This window comes from Camelus dromedarius, chromosome 15 (assembly GCF_036321535.1).
Source record: "Camelus dromedarius isolate mCamDro1 chromosome 15, mCamDro1.pat, whole genome shotgun sequence".
NCBI classification, from domain to species: domain Eukaryota; kingdom Metazoa; phylum Chordata; class Mammalia; order Artiodactyla; family Camelidae; genus Camelus; species Camelus dromedarius.
In genome coordinates, this window is record NC_087450.1 from 44733338 (window position 1) to 44755489 (window position 22152).

The 22152-nt window shown below is 36.1% G+C and overlaps 1 protein-coding gene across 3 annotated transcripts in view; it reads right to left on the reverse strand.

Annotated features, from left to right (window-relative positions):
• BABAM2 (BRISC and BRCA1 A complex member 2) overlaps positions 1-22152 on the reverse strand; it is a 355229-nt gene that overhangs the window by 225802 nt on the left and 107275 nt on the right. For all 3 annotated transcript variants that reach the window (XM_064494653.1, XM_010991265.3, XM_064494652.1), the window contains one exon: positions 7041-7115. In XM_064494653.1, coding sequence (XP_064350723.1) covers positions 7041-7115 — 75 coding nt within the window. The remainder of the gene's footprint in view (positions 1-7040; positions 7116-22152) is intronic.

Consider the following 22152-nt stretch of genomic DNA (forward strand, 5'->3'; position numbering starts at 1 on the left):
ACAGACATACGATTATTCTGTCAAACTGCTTTAAATGTTTCTAAAGACTATCAATTCTGTACTTATCTTGTCATGAACCAAAACATACATTTGGGGTAGCACTGACTTAAAAGGTTTTGACTGCATCCTTTCCTCCTCCTCATCTTCACAGGTTGATCATTGAGTTAGGTGAGTAAACATGGCAGCTGCAGGTATGAAAACTTCCGCAAGTCTGAAACATGGGTCACCAGGAGCCTTAATATTCACTTTTACATCCTTTGAACCCTGACTATTAGCCTCATTTCCCTCCTCCTTCTCCCCAATCATTTTATTATATATTGTTTCCTGGCAGATTTCTGTTTGTAAATACAATCCCAATCATAGTACTACTCAAAAAAATTACTCAACTCCTTAGTTGAGTATTTAAGGCTTTACCTAGGTCATTACACCTTTAAAAAACTTTTCCTTTCTTATCTCCCACTAATCAGTGTACATGTTCTATGATTTAGCCAAAGTAGATCATTCTCGTATTCTCCAAATGTGTTTTCATTGCCACCTGAAACCATGCTCATTCTTTCCCTAGCTTCTCTCTACCAGTATGAGTCTTTCAGGCCCATCCTGTGTCACCTCCTTTATAAAAGTCTTTTCTAACCAGATGTACTCTCTCACCAACCCACTAAAGAACTCTGTACTTCTCTTAGGGGATTTAAAATTTTTATGACTTGCATTACTATTGTGTACGCAATCATCTTATGCCCCAAATCAGATTTTACTTTTATTTGAATTGTAGGTCTGCTGATTGAAAAAAATGGATTAATGATAATAGATGAGGGTGATAAGCTGACATCACCCCTGTCAGGTGCCAGGTGGTAAGCTTACGATGTGGGTAGAGAAAATGTCACCAAAGAGAAAACAGCTCCAAATAAAAAATGGTCAACCTGTAATGAGCACATCCCATAATTCCTGTTACTGTCACTGCGCTACCTGGTTCCAATCCATACTTCCCTTTCTGAATTACAGGTGGCAACACCTCCCCCATAAACAGGCTAAAAAAAATAGAGCAAATTCAAAAAGACAATATGAAGGGATTCATCTATACTTGCCTTAAAAAAACCAACTGCATAAAACAGGATTCATAAAACAAGGAAGTATGATTTTTTTCACAAGCTCAGTAAATACTAATCAGCATTGACCTGATCAATTCTGTCTGATGTATTTCTGGGCACCACAGTTTAAGACAGATACTGGCAAACTGGAATATATTCCTGAAGAGAAGTATGAGCATAGTGAAGGATTTAAAAACTTATGACATAAAAGTGTAAAGGACTAAAGACGTCTAGCCTATAAAAGAAGAGAATCTCTGGTTGTTTGAATGTAAGTGTTTCTGCTGTAATGTGATATATACATTCCTTTTTAAAAAAAAACTGCATTCTACTAAATTACACATTAAGAATAAAAGGTTTATGAGAAAAATATGGTAAGGCTAGACCTTACCTTACAGTTGCCTATACAACTATGTAACCACAGCATTAACAAAAACCAAAGTAATTCCAGTAACTATTATACTTAAAACGGCATGCAATACTCCTAATAAACAAAGAACTGTTATACTAAATATAGGACTTTTAAAAAGCTACAGGCAACTTAATGAAAGGGCCTACAAAGAAAGATGGAAACTGCTGAGTTAACGGGAAACAGCAGAGGGTCATCATCATTAGAAGTTACAGTGGAGAAGCAGGTTTTGGACAAGGTGTAAAGATGCCAGAGAGGGAGAGCTCTGGATTATTGTCTTGTGTTTTCTTTTCCACAAAGATGGGGAGAAGCCATGCAATAAATACTTAAATACAGAGTGTACTGCAAAATTGAGCCAAGTGGAAGGATATGGAGTGAATGCACATTGTGTGCCATACAATATCCTCCACAGCTTGCTAAGCTCCTCTGCCTTAGTGTCCTTCCATTCAGCTGCTGTTATTTAGTGGTCAAACTATTAATATGCTAGGAAATATAAACTCTAAACCATGGCAACTTTTGCATTATACTGACGTGCTCCTACTATTTATCAATCATTTATGAACTAATTCGTGTTACTAAAACATGCTATGTAGCAGATACACTGTACTTGAAGAACTTTCAGTATACATGGGGATAGAGTAGCAAAGCAGGTCAACTGACAGACATCTGAGATACAGCTCCATTCTAAAATTATAATTTAGAAGATGGCCAATAGGCACGTGAAAAGATGCTCAACATCGCTAACTATTAGAGAAATGGAAATCAAAACTACAATGAAGATCAGAATGGCCATCATTAAAAAGTCTACAGATAACAAATGCTGGAGAGGGTATAGAAAAAAGGGAACCCTCCTACACTGTTGGTGGGAATGTAAATTGGTGCAGCCACTATGGAAAACAGCGTGAAGTTTCCTTAAAAAACTAAAAACAGAGTTGCTGTATGACCCAGCAAATCCACTCCTGGGCATATACTTGGAGAAAACTATAATTTGAAAAGATACATGCACCCTAGTGTTCATAGCAGCACTACTTACAGTAGTCAAGACATGGAAACAACCTAAATGTCCATCAACAGATGACTGGATAAAGATGTGACATATATACACACAATGGAATACTATTCAGCCATAAATAATGAAATCGTGCCACTTGCAGCAACATGGATAGACCTAGAGATTATCATACTAAGTGAAGTAAGTCAAAAAGAGAAAAACAATTACCATATGATATCTCTTATAAGTAGAATCTAAAATATGACACAAATAAACTTATTTACAAAACAGAAAGAGACTCATAGACATAGAAAACAAACTCACGGTTACCAAGGGGAAAGGTGTGGGGGAGGGACAAATTAGGAGTTTGGGGTTAGCAGATACAAACTACTATATATAAAACAGATGAGCAAGGTCCTATTGTACAGTACAGAGAACTATATTCAATATCCTATAATAAAACATAATACAAAAGAGTATGAAAAAGAGTACCTATATATGTATAATTGAATCACATTTTTGTACACCAGAAACTAACACAACATTGTAAATCAACTATACTTCAATTTCTTTTAAAAAGAAAATATAATAGTGGAAAAAAGAAAAACTAGGAATAAACCTATCTAAGTAGGTAAAAGAGCTGTACTCAGAAAACTATAAGATCCTGAAAAAAGAAATTGAAGAGAACACAAACAGATGGAAAGCTATACTGTGTTCATGGATTGGAAAAATTAATATTGTTAAAATGACCATACTACCAAAGGTAGCCTACAGATTCAATGCAATCCTTATAAAAATACCAATGGCATTTTTTTTTAACAGAACTAGAACAAATCATTCTAAAATTTGTATGGAAACACAAAAGACCTCAAATAGCCAAAACAATCTTGAGAAAGGAAAACAAAGCTGGAGGCATCACACACCTTAATTTTAGACTATACTACAAAGCTACAGTAATCAAAACAGTAGTACTGGCACAACAGACACATGGATCAATGGAACAGAATAGGAAGCCCAGAAATAAACCTACACATCTGTGGTCAATTAATCTATGACTAAGAATATACGATGAAGAAAAGACATCCTCAATAAGTGGTGCTGGGAAAACTGGACACATACATGTAAAAGAATGAAATTAGAACATTTTGTCACATACATACAAAAATAAATTAAAATAGATTAAAGACCTCAATGTAAGCTTTGAAACCATGAAATTCCCAGTAGAAAACATGACATAAATCATAGCAATATTTTTTGCATCTGTCTCCTAGGGCAAAGAAAACAAAAGTAAAAATAAACAAATGGTACCCAATTAAACTTAAAATTTTTCACACAGCAAAGGAAACCACTGACAAGACAAAAAGACAATCTACTGAATGTGAGAAAATATTTGCAAAATGACATGACCAATAAGGGGTTAATATCCAAAATATACAAACAGCTCATACAACTCAATATCAAAATAAATAAATAAATAAACAGAACAATTTTTAAAAATGGGCACAAGAACTGAAATAGACATTTTTCCAAAAAAAGACATACACATGGTCAACAGGCACATGAAAATAAGCTCAATATCACTAATCATCAGAGAAATATAAATCAAACCCCCAATGAGGTATCACCTCACACCTGTCGGAATGGCTATCATCAAAAAGATCATAAATAAATGCTGGTGAAGCTGTGGAGAAATGGGAATCCTTGTACACTGTTGGTGGGAATGTAAGTTGGTGCAGTCACTATGGAAAACAGTATGGAGGTTCCTCAAAAACTAAAAATAAAACTACCACATGATCCAGCAATTCCAGTCCTGGGTATTTATCCAAAGAAAACAAAAACACTAATTTGAAAAGATACACGCACCTCAATGTTCATGGTGTATTACATACAACAGCTAAGTTATGGAAGTATTTTACTAAAATAAGTCAGTTTCTATCAACAGATGAATGGATAAATAAGATGTGGTATTTATACACAATGGAATACTACTCAGCCATAAAAAAGAATAAAATAATGTCATTTGCAGCAACATGGATGGACCACATTCTCTTCAGTTGAGAAGTTCAGAGATGCACACCTGGGCCCAAGTAGGACAGACATGGGAAAGTTGGTTTATGTCTAACTGTAATCTGTTTTCTGCTATGTGGACTACGGAAGCAGAGGATTTGTACTACATTTCCTGTTTAATTTATACTAGTTTGTGCTGGAGTTCTACCACCCATAAATAAAGAATCCTAACTAACACAGAAGTTTTTTTTAACTGACTGAGTTTTTATGTAAGTCATTTATCTAACCCTTTGACTTACCTCAGAATAAAATTCAGATGCTGAAGTCATGACTCATTTACAGAGTTAATTCATTCTATCCCATGAAAGAACGATATATGCTTATAGTATAATATAAAGCAAAATCATATCACTGAGTATTTAATAGCTTTTTCACTCTAACATAAAAAATTCTATTTGTAGATGAAACAGGTACATTTGAAAATATGAGTGAATGATAGCTTCATAATAGGGTAATGAAATTTCATTTCACTGTAGCAAAGTGGTAGGATATGTAGCCAAACTCCATGATATCTTAATAGTTAAAAATTCTACTTTACCTTTCACTTCATTAGATTAGGAGAATCCAAATGCAAATAATATGTAAAGCCGTTCCTAACGCAAACTTAGTTTTAAGAGTATAACCAAATGTTCCAAGATTATGACACAGCTTTAGGAACTTTGATCTTAAAACCTTCAGTATGTATTCTGGATTACTTCTGGTCTGCAGGTAGATTTTTTTTTTCTTTAGTTTTGTGTTGTACAGGGTTTCTCTTTTTCTGTCCTTGCTGTTTTACTCTCTTTGTAGGAACTAAAGATCCAGAAAGACATTAGTGCTGCAAGGGAGGCATCTCCATCTATGGCAGAAAAGTCACTTCATTGTACTTTTGGAAGGGAAAAAACGGGTTCCCACTGTGCCAAATAGAATTCAATGTTTCCCTACCTGACTGGCAAGGAAAGTAAGGGCATGATAATATAAAGTCAAAATTCTTGAACATAAAATATGGAAATTTGATTTTGAAGAGAAAAAATTCACATAGGTTATGATCTAAGAAGTATTTTTTTTCCTTTGACCCCCGATAACATGAGCAGAGACAACACTAAGTTTCAATACCATTCAAACTGATACAGCCCAACACATCAAACAAAGGCACTATAACTGTAAATTATGGATTAAAGTGATTATATGAACAATGTACTCTCATATACTACTGAATTTAGTTTTAAGTGAGGTGAAATAGGGTTTTAACTGGAATACATGGCAATCAATGAGTCTGTGATCTAAGAGTTTCCAAGGAGACTGTTGGCTGTTCTAATAGGACACAGTAATTGCTGAAACCAAATCAATTATGCCTGGTTATCACAGATCTAATATGTATATTTTCCACACTAGGAGTATTGAGAAACTAACACAAATTGCTGACTTCCATTCTCACTTGGACTTTACAACTCTTGGATACAGAGCAGGAAAATAGTCAACTAGAAATCAAAAATGAAAATTTAATGAGGCACAAAGATCCCACGTTTTACTTAGGGGAAAAGAAACTAATAAATCCCTTGGATGGAATGTAAAAAAAAAAAAAAAGGATTCCCTAATCTTTTCAATGTCTATAGTTTATATTCTTCCAGACCATACATAATTCTAATCATTATCAAGATTAATATTATTTATGACTATTATAATACACAGAAAAACTTGTACAAGGATCCTATCTTCTCAGTAGACTGTTATAAATATCATTAACTCTTTGAACATCAAATGAGGAAGGCAGAAATTCTTCTTACATTAAGCCAGAGCTATACCACCACAGGCTCAACTTGGCACTGAGGTCCTATCTTAAACTGCAACTCAAGTCCTCATCTATGATAAACCTGGGCCTTCATCTTAAGGCTTTCTGTTCAGTACTGGCTGGTTCCCCGGTCCATTCAGTTTCTTTCATACTAACCACAGCCTAGTGAAGATTTGGATTTCACCTCTTCTTCACAAAGCATTGCAGAGCCCTCCCCAAGGCAGCTATTCCCGACCCACATCTTGCCTGCACCACATTTTAAAGAATGCTATACTCATTGGCCTAACTCAATTCTGGGTTTCTTCATGACAGTCCGACTTTGAAGGTCCCTGAGATCAACTGCTAACATAAATAAAGAAAATGAAATGCCAGTCGGCACAGCACAGTTAATATGCAATACTACTTAAAGACGGAATACATATTAAGATAATTTCTAAGAGAGTCTTTCATCCCCAAAAGATTATTAACTAAAGGCAATTTTTTTCTAATGTTTAATTTACTTATAGTAATTTTATCTTACAAGGAAAATCCATTTTGAAATTATTTTTAGGGCTACTATTTTAGCTTCTAGGTAATAGTGACTCAGTGGATCTTCATGCAACAAAATTTTTAATAGAATTCATCACCTGGACAAAATGCTGGCACACCATACAAATATTCAGAGTTAAATAATTACTTTAAAAGCTCATTTATATTCTCATACTGATAATCATAGACTTTTACCTTGAGCAGGTATGTGGGAATATTGCTGAAATCGACCGGCAACTTCAAAAGGAAACGAGCTGAAAATTCACCAGTCTGTGGGGAAAAAAAGATATAATAATAAGATTAAAATCCAGAATCGATTGTGAAGTGACAATTACAGCCAAGGCCACAAGTTCAACCTGTTCAAACTGCAGGCATCTTCAATTTGGGTTTTCTCACATCAAGCAAGAAAAGAAGGTTGAAAAAGTAGGGGAGGATCAAAAAGCACTATTAAATTATTAGTTACTAAAAAGCACAATTAGAATTTTTTAAATCTGCATTTTAAATGTGCAGTAGAATTATAATGCAGTAGTACTACCTTTTTGTTTTTTAAAAGTATGAAAAGAATACATGAATGTATGATTGTTTTAATTCAAACAATAGGCACAGACCTGCCCATTCAATTCATTTGATTTTACTAAAGCATTCAGACCACTTCACTAATACTTAACAACCCATAAGCTAATGACATATATCACCATCCTTTACAGTACGTCTGGAAGTAAAAACAAAGGTCAAACTCGTACCTACCCATATAAACCAGTTACATCAGTGGGTACCCCAAGTAAGAGTCTAATCTCCTGACAATCTGTTAATATCATTATCACCAACTAGTATTTTTCAGTAACTCTTTCTATGAACTAGTCTCTATAAGAAAGATGTACAGAGGTTTGGTGATTTAAAACATTTAACTACGCTTAAGTAATAGCTTCTATTTTTTTCTAAAAGAGAAAGCTCATGTAAAAGAAAAGTTTCCCTCTCCATTTATGATGATGGGAAATCATCATAATTTTTTTTTTCTTTTTACGATGGGAAAGGCTAAGGAATTGCAGTTTTTCCAAGTGGCCTCTGCAGACACCTAGGGGTTCTAAGGAATTCTGCCATGCAATAAAGTGTGCTGAGCTGGTGGGGTCCTGGGGCTTCTAGCCTCTCTGACTGCAAGCCTGGAGTGCAGCTTGGGATTTTGACATACTGGGTTTCACTATGACATGTTGTTTGAATAAAGAACTCTGGGGATGAGTTAGAACTAGTCTAAAGAGTAGATCTCTATGTTTTTCATGCTGTTACCACTAAAAAGCTCCCTAAATCTCCACTGCCTTCCCTCCTTAAAAAAACAGCATCTCAAATTCCTTAAAACACATCTTTAAACACAGCAGGCATTTACAAATATTTTTTACGGATGGGTTGATGAACACACGTAAGGACGCATGCCCACCTCTTACAGAAGATTCCACAACAGTCACCACTCCTTTCTACAAACACCCAAGCAACTAGCTTCAAGGTCCTGGCCCTAATTTTAAAACTCTGACCTAAAACCTTGAAAATGAAAACAGAAATATAAACCTTGAGCTCAAAAGATAAAAATGATAACTCTATCTGCATAGCTGGGTGTTGTTTGTTTTACTGCTTACAACATCTTTTAACTTACATCAACGTCTGGCTAAGGACAGAGCACTTCTTTATCACCACAAGCCTGACCCCATGACAAAAAAGCCAGAAGAGAGAGAAGTGAATGGAAAAAATCAAAGCTGAGGTCACAGAAGACACTCCACCACCAAAGGAACGACAATGGTGACAAACAGCGCTAGTCCTTAGAGCTGAGCAGCTGCGTTCTTCCTTTGATATTTATTCCTCATTTTAGTAAATGGTAATTCCATTCGTTAGTCTCAGGCAAGAAACCTCAGAATCATCCTTGACACAGCATAGAACATCAATACATGCAGACTATTCTCAACTCAGTACTTGAAAGAATAGTTAAGAGCCACCTAAGGATCTATAAACAGCTCCACGTGGTGAACGGGAGGAGGTTTGTGAAAGATCCTACTTAAATTCTTACTTCTGTTACAGTCCCAGATTATTAGAAAGGTGTGGTTTTAGGGTTATTTTAAATTCTGAGAGGGCTAACATACCCTGTGAAGTGTGATTCTATGGACCTAAGTACAAGTTTCATTTATCCAGCTGCCATGACTATAATCAAAATCCTGATTTTGTGCCCTTCCTTGGATATTTATTCATTTCAATAAATGGCAACTCTACTCCTTCATTCTCTCAGGCCAAAAAACCTCAGAATCATCCCTGACTCCTATTTTTCTCTAGCTTCCACAATCAAAGCAGCAGCAAATCCTGCTGACTCTGCTGTCAATTTACATCCTCAGTCCAACCACTTCTCACCACCTCCACAACCACCTGATCTGAGCCATTATTATCTCCGGCCTGGATAACAGCCACCACCCTCCCTGCTTCAGTCCTTGCTCACTTGCAGTTTACTGCCATCACTGCAGGCAGAGCGATCCTTTCAACCCACTAGTCAGATTATGTTCCTCCTTTGCTCAAAACTCTCAAACGGTAAGGATGTAGCTCCTTCACAGAGTAGTCTGCAAGGTAGCAACTGACGTTTTGAAAGAGGTGAGGGAGCAAACCATGTGAAACGTACGGGAAAACTTTCCAGGCAAAGAGAACGGCAAGTGTAAAGAGGCTTGGTGCAGGAGCACACCTAGATGTCCAAGAACCAGCAAGAAGGTCACTGGCACAAACAGACACTAACACTGATCTGAGGTCACCCAGGAACTCTCCTCCCCATAGTGTGAGCCATTTCTAAACTCCTGAGGGATGCGCAACAATCATTCACAAAACGGGTGAACCCTCAAATGGCTACTGCATCTCGGTGGGATATTTGCTAAGTCAGTCCTGGGGATGTTAAGGCAGGTTTTTAAAAAGTAACATAGGATTGGAAGAGGCTGAGGAAGGGAGGTGGCTGGACAGATAATAAATCAAATTCAGTTCATTTCTTCATTTTCAATTTATAGAGGTAAACCCTGTACCAATCAATACACAGCCATTTCTACCTACTAGTCTGAAAATGTCAATCTGTAGGTTAAAATGGCAGTCTCAAAACTTTTAGTTTGTTAGACTCAGGGTTCTTAAATATACTTTTGAAAACAATAACAAAGGGAGTAAAATGTGGGATTTAAAAAAATTAAAAGAACTCTTGTACATATAAGGTAATCGAAAATTAATGACATATTTAGCACTTGTACTCATTTGAACTGCTAGTTATTTTAGTCCATGCACTGCATTTTAGCTCTTTTGCCCTATTTTAGTTTGTACAATGTATTTTTATTCTACTGGCTATTTTAGACCAACATTCTTTCAAAAATGCTCAGACGATCCCTACTTTATCCCTTCCTAAAATGTTGATCCTAGAACTAATATAAATTTATGTTTGTTGGCAGCAAATTGTTTTATACAAGTAAATTCATAATAAAAGAAATGTTGATCTCAGGAGTAATATAAATTTGTGTTTATCAGCAACAGGCTGATTTACAACTAAATTCATAACAAAAAAAAAACCTCAAGACTGAAAAGAATTTGGTCTCCTGGAAACTATAAAAGTGCTTTATGATCTCCAACTTTCAAACCCTATTATACATTCTTTATTTTGCCATTGAGAAAATAAGGAAAACTTCATACTCGTTGGAACTAAGACTCAAGAACCCAGCTTTCAGTTCTGCCACTGTGAGCTGATCTTTCTTGTGTGTGAAACTGAGTAAATGACGATTTAAAACATATCTTAATGTAAAATTTGAACCATAAATATCATATGAGGAGCAAAACACACGTGAAAAAAATACTTCTCACATTCTACTTCAGACAGCGACTCTTCCTGTATATTTGCATTTGAAGCTCCAACAGTTACTCAAGCCATTTACGGCCACTCTGTTGTAACGGCTGAAACGTCAAAGATTGCTTCCATAGTAATCTTTCCTGTAAGCTGAAAATGAAACATTTAGATGCAGCCAAGTGAACAGAATCATTTGATCTCTTTTTTTTTTTTTTTGTCAATCCTTGGTCAAACCTTCTGGATAGACGGAGATTATCTGACCTAGAACTGTTAAAATGTCAACTGTTCTGCCAACTGCCTTAGTGGCAATTTTCCAGCATTAGCAATAAATACATGCAGCCTTCCTTTTTTCAAGTTATAGTACATTGGCAAGTAACAAACTAATAAGACTGAGTTTTGGCAATCAACTAGGCTTAAGCTCTTCTTCTGGTAAGAGCAGCTGTGTCAGAGTTCTCTTCTCCTTTTAGAAGAGACAGATATCTTGTGCAGAATAGATTCCAAACCCGGGTTGCCCTGCAAAGAGAAATTTTACATCCTTTCTTGGAGACTGTTCGCTGTCAACAAACAAACTGTCACCTGAAATTGACTGCTCTTAATAGCTAAAAGCTAAGATATACTCAAGAGTGTCTGTAACTTTAGAGCCAGGTGACAGCCCAGCCTGGTAAAGATGATTCTTTCAATGGTCTCTGACAACAAATAGCCTAAACCTGGAGATTATTCCTTGTTAAATGCACTACTGTATGTGAAAAGGAAAGCCAAAGTTGGTCTAATTAGAGCATCTCATACTTCACAAAAACGTTTTCTAAGATATATTATTTAATTATTCCCAAACCCTCTTCAGTAGATATAATTCATTTATACCTATTTTAATGGAAGTACTGAGGATTGAACCCAGTACCTCGTGCATGTTAAGCACATGCTCTACCATTGAGCTATACGGTCCCATTATACCTATTTTAGAAATGAGAAACGATATACAGAAAAGAAATACAAATGACTCTTAAACATGAAAAAATGCTTAATCTCATTCATATCAAAAGAAATACAAATTAAAACTAAATTGAACATCATTTTTCACCAGATTGACAGAAATCTATCAGCACTTTAAAGATATCACTGCACTGTCTTCTCACCTCCATTGTTTTTGATGAAAAGTTACCAGTGACACAATTTTCAGCTACATATAAAGTGTTACCTTCGCGGTCACTTAAGATTTTCTCTTTATGTTTGGTTTTTAGTATTTTCACTATGACGTGCCTTGTTTTTTCCTTGCATTTGTCTTACTTGGGATTCTTGAATTGAGATTATTGAGATTCTTGAATCTGTAAATATAGTTCTTTCATCATATTTGGAAATATCTGGGCATTATTTAATCTAGTATTTTCCTGCTTTCTTTTTCTCCCCTTGTCTCCTTCTAGGGCTTCACCTTCGCATATTAGATATTTTGACCTTGTCCCATACATAAGCTTTGTTTTCCCTCCTAAGTATCAACCCCCATCCAGTATCTGCCTGCTTTTGATTACTCTCCAGAGCCCTGAGGCACATGGCTTTATATCTGTGGATGGGTTGGTCCAACAGGAGCAACCTGGCCATTATGCAAAGTGGAACCGAACAGAAATTTGCAAATATATTAATATACGATTGGCAATGCTATAGAGAAACAATCACTCTCATCTATCATTGCTGGGTTAATAAATTGGTATAAACTTTATGAGAGCATTCTGGTGATAAAATATAAATACATGGTGGGAGGAGGGTATAGTTCAGTGGCAGAGCATGTGTTTACCATGCACGAGGTCCTGGGTTCAATCTCCAATACCTCCATAAAATAAATAAATAAATAAGTAAACTTAATTATCTCCCCCTACCAAAAAAATAAAAAAATAAAACCTATGTGACTACTAACCTAGATAGCTAATTTTAAAAAAATTATAAAAAAAAAAAGCTTTGATCCAGCAATTCCACTTCTAGTTACTTATATTACAGACATACTTGAACACATGCAATGTGACATATACAAGACTATTTATTACAGTATTGTTCGTAACAGAGAAAGATTTAAAGCAACTTTAATGCCCAGCAATAGAATTCAGATTAAATAAACCATGGTTCAATTATACAATGTAATAATATACAATTATTTTAAAAAGGAATGTTTATATGGAAAAAAATCTCTGTGCTACATTAAGTCAAAAGTAAGGTATAAAACAGAGTATATATGTTACCATTTGCATAAAAAAGGGAATATATATATATATTTGTATTTGCTTATATGTGCATAAGAAACTGAAAGCTACACTAGAAAAAGTTATACCAGTGCTTCCTTGGTGTGAGAGAAGGAAAGGAAGGTGGTTTGATTTGGGTGGGAGGGACAAGACAATGAAGGAGGGAGACGTCTCACTAAATATATTTTAATACATTTTGATTTTTGAATAATATGAACATATTACCCACTCAAAAAAAGTTTAAGGGATTTGAAAATTAAAAGTGTGTATAATGAGATATTTGTAATTCATGTATTTGACAAACACTACTGAGCACCTGCGGTGCCAAGACCCAGGCTGGGTAATGGAAATCTTAAGACCAACAAAATACAATCTGTCTTCATGGAGCTTAAAGTCTGTCTTGACTAGACAAAGTATTACAATTACAATGCTTTGAGAAAGAGATTTACAGGATGCTTTGGAGGTTACTGAGTTAGGACTCAGCATCAGGTGACAGAATTCTAATTCAAACTCACTTGAGCAAATAAAAGACAATTTATTAAAAAGAAATGAGGTATCTTAGGGAATCTAAGATTAAAAAAGCAGCCCAGCCTCAGTTCAAAGTCCTCTACTGCCCCCAGAATTTTTTCTCGGTTTCTTATCTCTGCTATCTCTGTGGTTCCTGTTACTGTCACCTTCTCTCTATTTACCACTTTTTGATTGTTTTGACTAGATGCTATGAGGGAAAAAAAGCTCCCAGATTTACATGTTACAGACCAGCTACTCATAACAGGACCAATCTTACTCTTTCAGAACTAACTCCAAACTCCCAGGCAAGAATTCTGTTTGGCTGATGTGCCTCCTGATTAAATCAACATGGTTCCCACAGTTTTTATGGTGAAAAAGTTAGTGTCACCATAAATTCATTGAAAATAACTGAAAAACTAGGAAACTGTTTGGGGGAGGCGGGGTTGAGTTATTTGTGTATTTCCCAAAGGCCATAAAAAAGTCTGAGGGGCTTTCTTACCAAACACTTCAAATGCAAGATTCTTCATCTTTATCCTTTTACTATATGAAGAGAAAGCTTTAAAAACTGGACTCAGCTGGTCCTTGAAAGATACTTGTAGATTCTCTTCATGTGGAGGAAATTGCAAGGGGTCTTCCCAACATCTAAATGCCATCAAAAATGGGGCAAAGCACCCAAGACTTCAGAACAAACAAGTGGCTTCCCAAATACAATTTGGTGGCTCAATTCCAGCCCTTCCTCATATGCTGCCCTGCAAGGTGCAGGCAGAGGAAACAGAAAGGGTTTCTTTGTGTTTTACAGGCTTCTGTAAAACCACATCTTTTCCACTTGATGTGTCCTGCTACTCAAGAAACCAAATTTTCTACTGATACTTGTATTATTTAAAAAATAATAATAAAGGTCCTTTTAAATGTCAGTAAGATTGAGACAGCTATCATGTCCACTTTAAATGTCTTGAGGTATGAAGTAATCTGGGTCCACTCATTCATGCACACACACACACACACACACACACACACACACACTACTTTTAGTGAATAAAGTAAAAACTTAAGATATAAACTACAGTGAGCAAGATCCTAAGTACTCCTACTGACATACAGGTCAAAATTCAATATAACAAATTCCAGTACACACACAATAAAAATGTGAGAGCCCTTGTCATGGATTCAGTTATTTTAAATAATGTTCAACTTCTAACAGTTCTATGTGGTTAAAAACAAAAACAAACAAACAAATAAATCTGTACAGTTCTAAGAAGTGACTGTAACAGATTTGACTATCATGCTACATACACTCTTTCCAGAGGAGCAACTACAAGTTACAGCTCAAATGCCACTGGGGCATGACTCCCAAGTAGCATAAATTAAACGGGGAGCATGAGAGGCCCCTGTATCCCTGCTACATACAGGGGACTGGCTTCATCCGAACACCACTCCATCCTCGTGGCCAGTGGTTAGAAAGCCATCCACTTCCAGACCCTCCAGATATCCTGGCCCCTCTTCTGAGAGCACTCTGGCCCTCCTCTCCCGCCCTTCTAGACCAGTGGTATCCAAGAGAAAGATAACGCAATACACAAGGGTGAGCCGTGTATACATATGCGATTTGAGATTATTTAACATTTTCTAATGGCCACATTTCAAAAGGTAAGGAGAAACGGGTGAAGTTAATTTTAATAATATATCCTACTATGTCCAAAATATTATCATTTCCACATATAATCAACATAAAAAATTATTAATGAGATCATTTTTTGTACCAGTTCTTTGAGCTCTGCTGTGTATTTTACATTTGCATACATCTCGGTTCAGGCTAGCCACATTTCAAGTGCTCAAGAGCCACATATTTAAGACCAGGGGCTCCTGTGTTGGGCAGCACAGTTCAAGATATTTTTCCATTACCATTAATTCCTACGTTAAGTTAGATACTTCCCGTCACAAACACCTGAAGACCTACCTCAGCTGCCAAAGGCCATGAACCTAGGACACTCCTGACAGGATGGCTGGGAAATGACACCTGGTTAGTGGGAAGGATCAAGGGACCCCATTGTCTCTTGCAGCTAATATGCTTTTCCCTTCTTCCTCCAAACATTGTCTAAACCTACTGTCTTTACTTTGTCTTCACCACTTCCCTTCCTGATACCCTGAAATCTGTTCCCCCATCCTCCGGGGTCCATCAAAACTACTCCTGGAAAGATAAGCAATGTTTTCCTTCTTTAAAAAGTACCTTTCCCTTTCCCCTTGCTTTCCATACTTTATCTGCAGGTTGGTAATAGCAACTTCTGCTGGCCCACACAGGGTACTTTATGATCAACAGCATTCTCAGATGTAATACAGGAACAAGCACTGAACTAGAATTTATTGAGCACCTACTATACTGTTACTTCAAATATATAGAAAAGAAGGCTAATATAATAATAGTGCTTTGTATCACACAACTTCACATTTGCTTCATTCTGTTTGCTTCCCACCCACATGGAACCTAATTTAATCTTCATGTCAAGGTTGGGGTGACAGAGTCGTTATCTCCAGGAAAATGACACATGGAAAAGCTTTAGTCACATACACACAAAACTTAATGACAGAATTAGAATCCAAAGCTCCTGCCTCCCAGATCCCTCTCTCTACAACACACTTCTAGACAGCCTTAGCCCTAGAAGACCTCACACTTTAACACGGCTATAAAATAATCAAGCAGGGAGGCCACTACATACCGAGGTAGACCTAATGCCTTGGTAGCAGACTTAAGCAAACCAAACCCTTAGCCAGAATCAATCCTTGTAAATGCCTCAAGTTTAAGAAAAACAGCCAATCACAAATAGCGAGCTAGTCTTTCCCAAATAATGCAGCCATTTAAGCTATAGCCAATCACATAATTTTCCTGTTTGCTTCCAAGTCTTCTAAAAACCTTGGCCCTAACTCTGATCAGTAGAAAGCACCTAACCACCTTGCATCAACGTTCACTCGAATAAACTCTTAGAAATTCTAATATGTCTCAGTTTATCTTTTAACACTGCTTATCCACTTTCCCTTCAGATGTAATAGCACAGCGAGATGCAATGACAGGGGCATTAGGCATTAACTTAAGTGAGGAGCTACCATGAAATGGTTCCTTTCTTTTCTGCACAGGAATTTCAGATGTTGCCAGAGTTTAATTTATAAGTCATAAATTCTTAAAATCTTACTGGGATTTGGGGTCAAATACAACAACAAAAAAAGGATAACTGCTTCACATTCTCCATTATATATCACTAGTTTAAAAATACCCACAAAGGGGAAAAATTGGTTGCTAAAAAAATGTTTTATCTCACAGATCACCTATTGGTGATCTTTAATATGTAAAATATGGGAAAAGATGTGGTTTTAAACATCTCAAAACATTCATTTCATAGCAGAAAAGAAAAAATGCCTTTGATCAAAACATTGGGTATGATGAGCTAATTTTGAGTTCTGGGAATGAAAACAAAAGCCGAAGAAAAATTCACAAATTTGCTTACTGGGCTTTGTTGCTATTAAACAAACACTGGTTCTTTAGATACAACAGATAAATGCAGGAAACACTGACAAGACAGGTGATACGTACAATAGGGACCTTAGGCTTTACCCACTGAGAAAACTTACAATGTACCTTTATTTGATACACTGTTATCAGAACAGTATATATAATTTTAATACCTGTAAGCTTACATTGTGGCATTCATCAAAATTAAAGTTCCAATCTTAAAAATAACTCTGCTCAAAGAGGTAGCAGGAGAGAGATCTTTGTGGTGATCTTGACTGCTGTGGTGATTACAGGAAGTTACTCATGTGATAAGGTGGCATGTACATACATTGTACCCATGTCAATTTCTTGGCTATGTAAAATATAACCAGTGGGGGAAACTGGGTGAAGGGTATGTAAGACCTCTCCATACTGTTTTGCAACTTCTTATGAATCTATAATGATCTAATATACCCTTAAAAAATAACATGCACCCAAGTATTGTTCATTCTGAACAGGTAAGCTTGCATCCCAAGGTATCATCTGTTTTCTCCTCATTAAAAAAAAAATGGGTGTTTATTAAAAATTATAAAACCACCACAGACTAGGAATGCAATGCTCAAAACTCCTACCTACTCATTAAAGGAGACGGGCAAAGCAGTAAGAGAATCAATTTCATGAAAAAGACAAAGGCAAAGAATTAATAGAGTTTGGCAGGGGGGTAGTGGGGGTTAACGTTTACTTTCAAGTGTTTACTTGCTGAAACTCTAACTGGAAGTCAAGGAGAAAAAAGAAGAGTGCCTGCGGTGGGTTGGAGGAAGAACTATATTTCAAATTAGCATGCTTGTCAGAAGCTGACAGGAGTTCAGAGACCTCTCCCTCTTTTATTATGTTTTTAAATTTTTTCCATTTGCCAGCTGACAGTAAAATGGAAGAGGCATCTCAGGTTTTTAAGAGCCTCATACTTTTAGACCAGAAATGGAAGATTAAGAATGTAAACACACATGGCAGAAAGAAAACTTCAGTGATGACAAAGGTGAAAACAAGAAGTCACCATCCTACAGAGAACAAACTAGTGGTTACCAGTGGGGAGAGGGAAGGGGGGCAATCTAGGGGTAAGGGACTAAGAAGCATAAACTATTAGGTATAAAATAAGCTCGAATATACTGTACAACATGGGGAATATAGTAAATATTTTATAACTATAAATGGAACATAACCTTTAAAAATTGTGAATCACTGTATTATACACCTATATCAAATTGTATATCAACTATACTTCAATTAAAAAAAAGAAATCTGATGCAAAAAAAAAGTCACCATTCTCTCAAATGAATACAGGATTTTGTAATCTAAGGATATTCAATGGTTATGCTCTCTTGGATTTATTACAGAAAATATTTATCAGATGGACTAGTACGATCAGGAGAATCAAAACACATGGATTAACATTTAGCCCAGGAAGAACATATTGAGTCTTACAATGTTTTATTTGGAGAGTATATTAATTTCCACATTTCAATTTATTTCATATATCAATTTATTTCACATAAAAATGTCCTTTTGCTAGAATACTCCAATATGACATAATGGATGTGATTTTTTGATTGGTAAACCAGTCATATGTATGCTTACAATTCTTGTTCCCCATGTATGCTATGTCTCTAAGTTTTTCTCCAACCATATAACCTACTGACCTCCTCTACCTCTAATGCTATCTATGTCCACCTTTCTTTAGGGCCTATGTCAGTTCTGGTTCATTAGTGAAGGCTTTCTTCAGTCACTCCATTCCTCAGTGATTGAGTCTTCTTCTGAATTTATGTACAGGCTATACATTGCACATGAGATTTAATCTATCCAGCACTGCTATATCATTTCTTACAAATATGTTTGAGTCTTCTCAACTGGATTTTAACACCTTCAAAAGCAAAAGCTGACTGCTTTTTTTATCTAGCAAAATCTAGCATCGTGGACTTTCCGTAAATGTGTATCAGTCCTATCCTGGCCTATCTTATGAGTCTGGCACAGCATCCCAGTGCATGTAAATATAAAAATAATTTTAAATATTGATTCTGTAGTAAACTGAAAAGCACAATTTTCAATAACCTAATAGAACAATGAACAAAATAGGGTCAAAGGAGAAGCTGTGACAGTCCACAAGACACCTAAGGGCCGACAAGAGGTATATCTTTTCGGCATAGCTCCTCCATACATTCAAACAACTAAGAAAGGAGCACATAGTTAGCAGACTACTAAGGAAGAAGGACTGAATGCTTTATTGAAAGTGAGATCATCTAAGTCAATGATATTCACTTCCCTTAAAAGAGTAAAATATATTTGCCATGACTGTTTGTTAGTTACCCAACTGTTATTCTAACTGACTACTGCATTCTTATTTAAATGTCTGCAAATCATCCACTTAAAGACCTGCATGTAATTTCTTCTAAAAATCTCCAGAATGTTTTTACTTTCTACAGTCCTCTAGATCTTTTTGCTCCTCCATAACTTCTCAGAGATAATATCTCTGCAGCATATCTGCCAGCTTTTAAAATGTCCTCAAAGAGTCTCCCCTAGAGCTTTCAGAAGGAATGCAGCCTCGCCAACACTTTGATTTTAGACCAAGGGGACCCATTTCAGACTTCTGACCACCAGAACTATAATACATTTGTGTTGTTTTAAGCCACCAAGTCTGTGGTAATTTTTTACAGCAGCAATAGGAAACTAATACAGTACCTAACTCAAAAAATCTTGGCTCAAAATCAAACTCCTTTCTTTCTGTTAGGGTCCTGTGTTTCTCAACCAGATTCTTGGTATGGATTTGTATTCCATTAGCAAGCCATCCTTTTAACACATTCCTGAACCAGCACGCCAAGCTCAAATGTGCTTCACTCTTCAAGACTCATCTTTATACCCTGTTTCTGGACCAGGAACTAACTCATATGCCTATATTTTACTTCTAGAATCTCAGCTCCCACTTCTACTGGGTCCTCCCGGGGGCTGATCTGCTGTCAGCTTACCCTCTAATTGTTCACCTTACCTTGTTATGGAGATTCTCAGTTTCTTTACTTCCCTAAGTCCATAACCACTGCCCTAATGTTTACAAATTACTCAATGGTAAATCAAAATAAACTGGGGTAAATATAGCAGTAGTAGACTTTATAAGTAAAGAATGGAGAGTCATGAACATTAAATAGGAAGTTTTAAATATACTCTAAATTCAAACTATCTAGCTACTTTAAATACATTTAAACTGCTACACCCAGAATAACTGTAAGTCAAGTATCAACTAGGCCAATGAACATAATTTCAAAAATTCTTAGTTCAGAAACAGTACCATAAAACTGGATACATTTAAATTCAGCCTTAATATTAAAAGGGGGAATTGGATGGGAATGAAAAGCCTTAAAACTAAAGATCAATTAGTTTGACAGTGATTCTTGTCTTTAAATGAGTCTATCAGCACTAAAGATAACACAGGTTGACCAAGAAGAAATCATGCCAAATTAACCGAACACCTTTTTTGAGGACTAAGTTGATTATTTAATAAGTTGATTATTTAATAAGAGAAATACTGGAGCTAGAGGATAAACTAAGTCCAACAAGTCCAACTTGTCCAACTCACTATCCATGTGAACAGATTAAAGTTTCAAAATAATAGTTTCAAACCTGGAACTTCTGCTGTAAAACAGTAAGCCATTATGGAAAACAGCATAGAGATTCTTCAAAAAATTAAAAATAGAATCAGCAATATGATCCAGCAATCCTACTTTAGGGGTATGTTCAAAAGCATTCAAAGCAGGATTTTTGTATATACCCATGTGCAGTCAGCATTAGTCACAATAGCCAAGAGGTGTAAGCAATGCAAATGTCCACTGATGGATGAATGGATAAACAAAACATGGTATAAATGTACAACAGATACTAGGCAGCCTTAAAAAGGGAAGAAATCCAGTCACATGCAACAACATGGATCAACTTCAAAGACATTATGCTAAGCAAAATAAACCAGTCACAAAAGGACAAATGCTGTAGGATTCTATTTACATGAGGTATCTAAAGGACCCAAAATCATAGAATCAGAAACTGAAAAGGTAGTTGCCAAGGGCTGGAGGGAAGAGGAATTAGTATTTAAATTGACATAGGGTTTCAGTTTTACACGATGGGAAGGTTCTAGAGATCTACTGCACAACAATGTGGATGTACTCAACACTACTAAACTGTATGCTTAGAATGGTTAAGATGGTAAATTTAATTTTATGTGTCTTTTACCACAATAAAATAAACAAAATAAATTTACAAAATAACCAAAAAAAAAAAAAAAAAACCTTGAACTGAACAAACAAGATGATTTGTAACAAGAATAAATTTTAATCCTACTGATTCAAAGCAATAAATCATGTATAAGACCTTGGGAAAAATGTACTCTAAGAAAGAGCTGAAGAACAAAAAGGGAGAGGCATATTTAACCTAAGAAAATAAATACTAAGTGAAATTTAAAAGAACTAATACAGAGAAGGGAACCTAAACTTTTTCTGTGCTGAAATAAACTAGAGTTTGTTCATTCATTCATTCAACAAATGTTTACGGACTGTAAACAATATGGTAGGCACTGTTGTAGGTGTTTATAATATACTAGTGAACAGAAAAAAAGATCCCTGCCTTCATGGAATTTTACATTCCTGTGGGGAGAGACAAACAAACAATAAATATAACAAGTAAGCGTGGTAGGTTGCTTCCAACTGGCTTGCAATGATCCCTGGTATTCACACTCTTACGTAATTCCCCCTCAGTGTGTAGACTAGATTTAAGAAACAGAATACAGCAAAAGTGATGAGATATCATTTCAGAGATTAGGTAATAAATCTGTGATTTCTGTCTTGCTCACACATCTTACTCACTCCTGCCTGCTTGCTCTGGTGAAGCCAGCTGCCATCTTATAAGCTGCCCTGTGGAGCGGCCCTAGAAGAGGCAAGGAACTGAGGGCAGCCTCCAGCCAACAGCCAGAACTGAAATGAGACCCCTAGGTCAACAGCCCACAACAGTGCCAACAATCACAGGAATGAACTTAAAATGGGTCTATCTCCAGTTGAGTCTTAAGATGACTGCAGCCCTGGCCAGTACCTTGACTGCAGTCTATGAGAGACCCTGAAACAGAGGGTCTACCCAGATCCCCAACAAACCAAAACTATGATAATAAACATTATTTATTTAAGTCCCTAAATTTTGGAATGATTATTTTATGCAGCAACATATAACTAA